Source organism: Tupaia chinensis, unplaced genomic scaffold (assembly GCF_000334495.1).
Source record: "Tupaia chinensis unplaced genomic scaffold, TupChi_1.0 Scaffold000057_1, whole genome shotgun sequence".
Taxonomy (NCBI): Eukaryota; Metazoa; Chordata; class Mammalia; order Scandentia; family Tupaiidae; genus Tupaia; species Tupaia belangeri.
In genome coordinates this window covers 4,757,534-4,767,352 of record NW_006159515.1, presented here as the reverse complement: position 1 = coordinate 4,767,352, position 9,819 = coordinate 4,757,534, and the positions used below count along the sequence as shown (strand labels likewise).

Here is a 9,819-nt window from a genome sequence, read left to right as displayed (position 1 = left end):
TCTGCAAGTCTGAGCTGCAAAGTTACTGATTTGCAGGCTGCATGTTAAGGCAACCCATGTAAGTAATTTCTCCGGGCATCCCAGCAAAGGAGAACAAATCGCTGACAAAGGCGAGCGCTTTCGATTCAGCGGCGTCGTTAAGGCAACCCCAAAGTATTCCTCCTATAATAAGTTCCACTTCAAAGGGTTTCTCATTCAGCGGTGACTGCTTCGCACTTTTATTAAGTCCGGGCTTTTTCACTCGGAGGAATCATCTGTTTGGTTATTTTTCATCGTGTTTATTTTTCACCATTCACACAGTACTTGTATTAAATAAACAAAGAACAATCGCTCTGCAAATAAAAGTACTTAGGTGGGGAGAGAAGGAAGAGGAACTGGGGCTCTAGCGCCCCTGCCCCTCACCCCCCACCCTGCTAACATCACCCACCCCCACCCCCACTCGGCCCTCTCCCCTCCTCATTCTTTCCCTCTCTTTTCTCTCAAGGTAGGAGGTTTCATGCAGGAATCTTTTAAAAAGTGAATATGTCTGTCTGTATGTACGTTATTCCCGAGGTGAATATTGGCTGAACTAACTTGGCATGAGAGTAAAGGTCACTGCAACTGTATCTTAATAGAGTGTCTCCAATCCAATCGGGGAACCCTCTGCCAGCCAGTCTCCCGGCCTGCCATTGCCATAGCAATCAGGTCTCTCTGCGTGGATGTACCATAAAAGCAGTTGTTTGAATTTCAAAGACTATGCCTTTGAACTTCTCCCTGCCTGAGGAGGCACTGGCATTGTGTGCGAGAGTGTGCTCAGGAGTGTCTGTGCGTGGGCGTGGGGGTGTGGTGTCACTTTCTGTGAGTTTTTGTTCCCGGAGGGAAAGTGGGCTGGCTCCCCCAGGGCAGTTTCCCTGTGGGTCTCCTTCACCAGCCCTCCAGGCCCGGAAGGTTTTCTGTGGCCCTGTGTGGTGTTTTGGTCCAGTAGGGGTGAATGGGCCAGGCGGTGGTGATGGGACAAGATGAAAGTATCAACAGCGTCTGGCTTGTTTTGCTTGTGATCAGCCTTCGTTTCCTGCGACTTAGGTGATCACTTGAGAACCAGATTGCCACTCCTGCCCTCTAGGCTGGGCTTGTATTTCTAAACAAACTGGATTAAAAATACTGTTGGTAGGCATCTCTCCTACCAACCTAGTGAGATCATAGGTAGGTAGATAGAGAAGCCTCAATGGTCTCCAAAAACTTCCACAAAACCAAAGATACCGATCTGAGATTGCGATACAAATATGGTGTTGGTGGGCAGCTGGGCCCAGTGTTCTGGAGTCTGGGCCCCTTTTCCTGTCCCCTCCAGTGCTATCATGCTTGTGTGCTGTCTCCAGCTCCTTCAGAGAATAGAACTCTCACCCCTGAACTCTACGTACTCTAGATTTTACGATCATTAGCTTTACCAAGGAGCATCCTGACTGGGAAAAATATATATACATAAATGACAAATAATCGTGTGTTTGAAGATTCTCCTGGCCTGGAAAACAAAGGTAGACAGTTTAAACAGTGTATACAAGGGCCACGTTTTGCCTAGGGAAGATGAAGTCTTTGATGATAGCCAACTTAGTGTCAATAAGTGGCTTTCTTTGAGACATATTCAGATGGGAACGTCTTGCTTGCCAATTGCCATAGAAATCTTAACACACCATGAAGATTGTCCAAGCGCCAAGCCTTCCGTTCTGGACTAAATTACTTTGAAGTGGCGCAGGACGAGCAGTGGTCAATTTTAACTCTATAGACTGGACAGAGAACGCTGGGAGTGGGAGATTGTGCGTTTTAAAGCAGAAAATAAGAAGGGGAAACTTGTTTTATACACTCTATACAAGGTTCGGCTCATTGTCAGATATCTTTTATCTTTTATATTTCCCATGAATGATTCATGTCTTGGTGGCTTTGTGTCACCCTTCTTTTCACAAGAAACTTCATTAGAGAGCTATAAGTTTTCCCATTCACTGGGCCCTCATTTATGAGTGTTTCTCTCCTTCGTGTGCTGGTTATTGTCATCTGGCTTAAAACAACTCTTTGCAACCTGTTTCACCTTTACTACATTTAACAAACCTGACTTTTAAAAGCCACTATAACCTTTTGGAGAAATGCTTATTGACATTATTACCAGTTGTTTTTTTTAACTTTTGCCTTTTATCAGTTTTGCATCAGTGAACATAAAAATAAGCAAATAACCAACCTCATGAATGTGCAGAGCCAAATAAATTCATTTTAAGGCCCTTGAACACTTTACCATGATAAACACCTACTTCAAAATGCTGAGCTTAAAAGTTACTTACATTTTACTCAACTTCCACATTAAACTCCCATAGAACTATATTTTGATCACCCAACTACCAAGAGGAATTTGAAACCCACTGCTCCATTTCACTCAATGCTCCTCTCAGCCCTGAATCATTTTGTTCCCACCTTCTTTGTGTCTGGAAGCCTCACTGTCCATCTTTTTTGCATTCTTTAATTTTTAAAAGGTAGGCACCAAAGAAATGCTTAAATTGACTTTTCAACTTTTCCCTGATTGGAATCACTAGGGATATTACTAATTTTGTTACTAAATGAATATAGTAGCCCCTAAGATTTATGCTGCTTTAAGTGCAACCTGTAGGTCTTAGTCTTCATAAATAACTTGGATTTTCCACATTAAACTGTTTGTTCAGCCAAGCTGTAAACATATTTTATTGCTTGGGGAGAGACTCAGAATCAAAAGATCAAGGGAAAAAGTCTACTGTTCACTGCCTTAGGTTCTATTTTATCGTGAAAACATGACAGAGATGTGTCATTACGTAAAACATAAGCAATACATAGGAAGAATACCTTTATTAAATTTGGGACTTCATATTCATTCTTGCTTTCTTTCTATTGGAGGTACACATTTTAGATTTTATTTTAGATGTATAAGGGACCAATAAATCTGTGGCAGAGTTAACCTATCCATGGCAAAATACATAAAATACATATTCCTTTGTTTCATAATAAATAAACCTGTCAGATAATAAAGAATAGTGCAAACTACCATTGAAAAAGTTGTATAAATAAGACAACTCATACATCGGGAATATTTTGCTCTAAGTTCGCGATACATAAATTATCCCCCCAAAGTTCATACCTTAGATTTTCTATTTGAAAGGGCTTTGCAAGTGAATAATAGGAAAACCAAATAAACTTTAGAAATGTAGAATTATTTTATATTCAAGTTTTATGGTCTTTTTCTTTATAAAGGAGGGTCTGCATGTTTCATATTCACCATAACAATCTGAAGACAACATTGAAAGGCTTTCCAAGTGACAGCACCATGCACTGTACTAGTAATATAATATATCTATAAACTATATAGAAATCTCGTCAACACAATGCAAAAAAGACATGCAGGAAGAGTCTTGGTTTTCACATTACATTGTTCATTCAAGTAAGCTTAAAAATATATTTTTCCATTTTCTTTCCTTTTTTTTTTTTAAATAAACCGTGAACCATAAATGACCATCTTTCACCAAAATGTATAATATAATTCTTTGGTGTGCTTTGAACTCTTCCAGTAGGGGGAAAAAAAAGGATGATGTCTGAAAATAAATTAATTCAACTGTACAAATCATAGTGTTCACATACAAGTTATTAACAATGACAAGACTACATCAACCACTCACAGCACACAAAACAAATTTCTACAAACCCTGGGGAAGGGGAGTTCAGGGTCTCTGAGGATAAATTAGTGCTCTTTAGTATATTCGGATGACGTTTCTGATGGACTACATTTGCACAGGAGATGTGTTGTACCAACTGAAAATAAATTGACTAAGAGTTATTGTCCTAGGTCCTTGACCTTTTTTTTCCCTGAGCTTGACAGCTCTGGCAAAGGTCACACATTCATCAGTGTTTGGTGGTAACTATAAACCTTTTAAAAATTTTAATATGTATAGCAACTCCCTCCCCTCTTTTAATGTAAATCATACACTTCACACACTGTCATTTTCAAATGGAATAGAGTCGGTGTGCTCAGTGCTCAGGTGGAAGAAAATGCATTAAAATGCAGTTGCAGGCATTGAAATATAGAGACTTTTTAAAAGGCTGATAGACAGTATAAAAGAGAGGCTGGCCTGTTTTAAAAGCAACAGCTTTCCAAAAAAATAGGCATGATGCCATCACCACACCTCCTCACCCATGACCGGGAATGTTGGCATCTCAAAGACTTATAATCGAAAACATAATCTCTTTATTACATAAGAAGTTTGGACACAGGAAGGAGGCAGCATCTGAGATTGCAGACTGAAAAAAAAAACAAAAAAACCACGAGAGAGGAAAAAGCAAGCACTTGAAATTCTTCTATTTTATAAAATATCACAGTTTCACAGCTGTCTATCGCAGCAGCTTTTTTCTCTCTCCACTGTTGCTTGAAAATCACAGTAGCACAATATATGGAGATATATTAAGGTTGCTGCATCTTTTTTTTTTTTTTTAAATCGCACAGGTAGACTACTGGAGAAATAATCCTGTATAAAAATATTGTGTTACGGTGAAAACAGTAATAAAAGAGTGGAAATGAAAAATTACAACGATCAGAACTTAAAGGGTTTTACAAATAGACACAGGTTGAGTCCAGGATCTGTTGGCAATGCAGCAAGTGTGTGGTTTACAATCAAGAGGCCTTTGCAGAATAAGGGCCCAACAAAGACGCTCAGAAAGGGCCCTGGTGGTGGAGTCAAAGGCAATTGGAGAGGCACTCTGGGAAAGGCAGAGGACCTTGTTGCTGTGTTCCATTCTGACTCACTGCTCTGCTTCTTCCCCTTTTAAAAAATATATACATATTGCATCGGCAGTGTGTATCTTGATTAACTAATCGCTGTTCATTCTCCTTGGTACAATTTGCCCCCAGCCCTGTCCCCCTGCAATGTACAAGTCCAGCTTGGTTGTTTTGTTTGTTTTTTAAGGAAAAAAAAAAAGGCCCAAATATCTTAATTAAATTAATTAAACGTACAAACACCATAGGGTTTCATACTGAATAAATAGGGCTAATTAGACCCGGTGGCAAGTCTGAGTCACGGGTTTGTCTCAGGCTCGGCATTGTCTCAGGTTAGGATGTGGTCCAAGGACTCCCACTTATTATTATCTCATGTATTATTATTAATAAATTCTAATGTATCGTTCGCACAACTTCAGGGTTCCCGTAAATCTCTTCATCTTCGGACTCAGAGGTGGTTCCATTGCTGGAAGGTGTGTGGAGGTGGCCAGGGGCTCCACTGGCCTGGCAAACGTACCACTCGTTGAGGTTGGTCACCTGAGGGGACAGAGTGCTGGAGCGACTCCTAGCTGGGTCCAGCACAGGGGACAAGGGGGCACCCACTGGAGTCCCCGCTGAGGAATAACCGAGGGCCCCTGGAGAAGGTGGGGGCGACTTGCAGTGAATCTTCATGTGCTTCCGCAGAGAGCTAGGGTGGGTGTAGGACTTGTCACAGCCCCTGATCTTGCAATAGTAGGGCTTGTCACTGGTGTGGACGTGGGAATGCTTCTTTCGATCACTGCTATTGGCAAACTTCCTGTCACAGCCATCAAATTCACATTTGAAAGGCTTCTCCCCTGCAACAGAACACAGGAAAGGTTAACGATGGCTTCCCAGAAACCGCTCACTTAGGAGAAATCTTGAAGCAGTCCTGAGGATGCACTTTCCCATTCTCCTGAAGACCAACTCCCACACCAATTACATTTCTATGTTCCAGGATGCAGAGGGGAAGGGAGACATCAGGGGTAGGCCTGGAGCCCACTGGCCTGGACCTTGCTCAGATCTGGGCTCCTGAGAGGCTATATGTCAGCCCCTGAAGTAGCACAGGGCCAGGATGAGATTCCCATGGTTGGAGTCGGGTACAGGGTCTAACACTGAGATCCACCTGGGAGATGTAGGCCCCCTCCCACACTGCCCCTTAGGTCCCAAGTAGGACATCCCCACTGAGATAAATGCTGATAAACTGGTAACTCCAGAGCCACAGAGAAAGCAAAGTAAACACATACACTAAATGAACAGTAAACTGGGTCTGCGGTAAAATTGTCATAGTGGCATTTTGTTTCAGAACATCCAGGATTTCACTGATGGAAAGGAACAGCAGGAGAGGGTGTAGGATTGGGAAAGGAAAGGAAATAAAACAAAACAACCTTTTCTCTTCAGAAACCAAGGCACCTGTGAAACACACAATCCCACCACTGGATTTTTACAAGGCTAGTGGGGCAGAGAATAGGCTGTTGGCCTCTGTATTCTACCACCTTTCCTTACAACTTGCAGGGCGATTAAGAGTACGGCAGAACAGAACCTTAACAGACGTTAATAAAGACCACAAGCCTCTGCAGGACCCACCATTTACCTAACGCCATAAGTAAACCTATTCTAACAGCCTTCTACATTACTTAATGGCTAACTAAGACTTTAAATCTAGGGTCTTTTGGCCTATCACCCCTAAGCTGGCCTGACTACCCCAGGAACACAATGCCCTTAAACACAAGGCCTCTGGTTCAGAAAGTAGAAATGCTTAGTGAAAGGACTAGGGAAATTCGACCACACTGCCCCTTGGTATTCAAAACCAAAACAGGAGGATGGCAGGTCACAGTCTCACCCCCTCTCATCTTGGTATCTACAAACCTGATATGTCTAAGTCCATAATGAACCCAGTCTCATATGTTACTACACAATCCTATTTTCCTCTTATATTTAGAAGACTTAAAAAATAAAGCTGCATTTCACCACATCTGACAGCCCCTCTGGGGACACTCTGGGCAAAGCCTTTCACCTTTTTTTCGGATCACTTTTTAAGAAACCATTAAGACTCAGTTTAAAGCACATAAATTTCTGTGGCAAATTTTCTTATTTCCTCTGTACAAATATTATCAATGCTATTTGTTTAAAAAAAAATTCCCCAAGGATTAACTGTTTCAACACCAAAGTATGTTAGCACATCTGAAATTATTCAAGATGCCTATGCCATAACCTTCCCTAACCGGAAACACTGTTTAAAAATGCAATCAGCCTTTATTCATCCATCTCTTACAGTGATGTACACATGGAGGGCAACCCAGAACCTCAATGAGAGAACCTTTACAAATTCTGTGGATGAGCTGCAACGAAAGCAAAGTTAATCCCTTTTTATCAAAACATCAGTGACTGGTCCTGGTGCATCACACTTTAAGGTGTAGATATTTCTAATTTATTACAGTATTGCTATTTAAAAAAAAAAAAAACTGTTATTCACCGGCCCTTCCAGGCCTTTCCACGCAGGCCCAAGTGGTTTTACTTATTCACCCTATGCAAATGTGCGATGCTGTCTTTTGGATTGCTCATGCTTCTGAAAACCTCCGTTTTTTTCTGGGTTGAAAAGAGCAAACGCTGGCTCTTCCACCGCACAGCAAAATGACAAGCAATTAGAATAAGAAATAAGGGAAGGAGAGGTGGAGGGGGAAAGACAAAAAGTAGAAGAATGATATAGAATGGCGCGTTTTACCAGGAGCCTGAGGTGGTGAGCAGACCCTACCTAACTGGAAAGGCTGAACGACCCCAGTGTCCCAGTGTTTACACTTCAGGTTCTGACAGAGGGTCACGTCAGAATCTGCTTACTGAGTTTGAGACACCGGGCCTGTGAGTAGGGGCAGCTCCGCGTGGGTAACTTCAGTCCCACCAGTCCCCTCTCCCTGAGCGACAGTATGGTGCAGAGGAAGGTGATAAAGGGAACTGGGGGCACGTGGGGCAGCAAACGGGCCACTGGATTAGTCCCTTTGATCCATCAGTTCCGGGATCCCTGATAATCGCCCCCCACCCCAAAGGAGGACTGCGGGATGAGGAGGGAAGGACCTTCTCTGGACACGCAGTACAGGACCGCCAAAAATACGAGGCGCGGGTTGGGGTTGGAATCCATGGTGCCTGCAGCCTTCTGGCCAGAGCCACTCAGCCTTAGGGAGGCCATAAATTCAATCATCTGCGCAACGTGGAGCCAGGACACTAAGCACCATGGGCCCCTCGGTGTCCCCCAGTCCTCGAAATGCACGACCCTCTCCGGCTGTCCCACAGGGGCCCGGAAAGCCCGGATTCGGGTCGGCTTGCGCCACCAGGTAAAGTTCACTCCCTGCCCGAGGCCTGGGAAGGCCGGAAGGGCCTGAGGCCTCGCATTTAGAGGGTGCCTTTGGGACCCATGTTCGGGACTGGCTTCGTGGTCCCTGAATCCTGCCAGGTCGGAAGTGCTGGGCACAGGAGCAAGCAGCCGGCCTGGCAAGCCAGGGAGTTTTTACGAGGGCCTCCTACGAAGCTTCCTTTTGGAAAAATCATTAAGGCGGACTGATTCCGCTTAGGAAAAAACGGGCTCCTGGGAAAACATGCTTCTAGCCCGCCATCAGCCAACCCTTTGGGAGGCCTGCGAGGTGTCGGCAGACAGGAGCATGGCCCGGGGCTCCAGCCTTGGGCCACCGGCCCGACCACTCCTGCTGCGCCCCTAACGCCTCGGCCCGGGCCAACACCCGGCATTGCCTCCGGCCGCAGCGCCGATAAATCAGCCGAGTGATTACGGCACTGGCTCCGTGGTCCCTGAATCCTGCCAGGTCGGAAGTGCTGGGCACAGGAGCAAGCAGCCGGCCTGGAAAGCCAGGGAGTTTTTACGAGGGCCTCCTACGAAGCTTCCTTTTGGAAAAATCATTAAGGCGGACTGATTCCGCTTAGGAAAAAACGGGCTCCTGGGAAAACATGCTTCTAGCCCGCCATCAGCCAACCCTTTGGGAGGCCTGCGAGGTGTCGGCAGACAGGAGCATGGCCCGGGGCTCCAGCCTTGGGCCACCGGCCCGACCACTCCTGCTGCGCCCCTAACGCCTCGGCCCGGGCCAACACCCGGCATTGCCTCCGGCCGCAGCGCCGATAAATCAGCCGAGTGATTACTGAATGTAAACTCCAGTTACTTAAGTGTCCTCCGAGGGGTAATATTGTCTGTCCCAATAAATTCCGACTGCACTCCCGCTTATCAGCGATTCCAGCGCTTCCGCCCGACGCGCTAGGCAGTTCCAAGGGCGTACAGGACCCACTGGGACGTCCCACCGCCCTCACCGCCCTTATAGAGGCTATGACCCCAAAGGCCAGGCGTGGCGTGGAGTAAAAGAACCCCACAGCGCCCAGGGTCCCCCCAAGTTCTACGACAGCGTAGGCCTCGCTGACCGCGGAAGGCCCTTGTCCTCCTCCAACTAGAACATTCTTTAAAAGGGCAAAAGCCAACGTCTCCAGCACCTGCTTGTGTGTGTGTGTGTGTGAGTGTGTGAAATCATGTGAGTGTGAAAATGAAATGCGTGTGCATGTAAAAGGTGTGAGGGCATATGAGTGTCGCAGGAGCGGAGGCGGCGACATGAGGGCATGAGCGTGTGAACCTGTGAAATTTGTGCCTGTGAAGGTGTATGTGTGGGGTAACGGGGGCGTGTGTGTGTGTGTGTGTGTGCGCGCGCGCGTGTGTGCATGTATGTATGGTTCTCCGGGGGCCTGAAGGTGCGCTTCTCTCGCCCCCCGCACCCCGCCCGGAGGCATGGAACTCCCCTGTCCCTGGGGAACGACCCAACGCGCGGCCCCGCTACCGCCGCAAACCCCACGCAACCCTCCCACACCCGCACTTCCGAGTGCGGCGAGCGTGCCAGGCCTGCGACCGGGTAGGGAGGGAGGCGCCGACCGCGCCGCCCCGGCCTCCCTTCCCCATCGCCCTCCCCGACTTCCCGGGGCCGGGCGGAGGGGGGCTGCCGACCGTCCTGGGCGCCTTCCTGTTCCTGCGGTGGCGGCGGGTGCTGCGCGGGGGGTGGGGG

At 46.3% G+C, this 9,819-nt stretch overlaps 1 protein-coding gene across 1 annotated transcript in view; it reads right to left on the bottom strand.

Moving 5' to 3' along the window:
• Nucleotides 1–4,529: 4,529 nt before the first annotated feature.
• ZIC5 (Zic family zinc finger 5) overlaps nucleotides 4,530–9,819 on the bottom strand; it is a 6,973-nt gene continuing 1,683 nt past the window's right edge. The window contains exon 3 of the mRNA XM_006141554.2: nucleotides 4,530–5,592. Coding sequence (XP_006141616.1) covers nucleotides 5,150–5,592 — 443 coding nt within the window. The 3' untranslated portion in view covers nucleotides 4,530–5,149. The remainder of the gene's footprint in view (nucleotides 5,593–9,819) is intronic.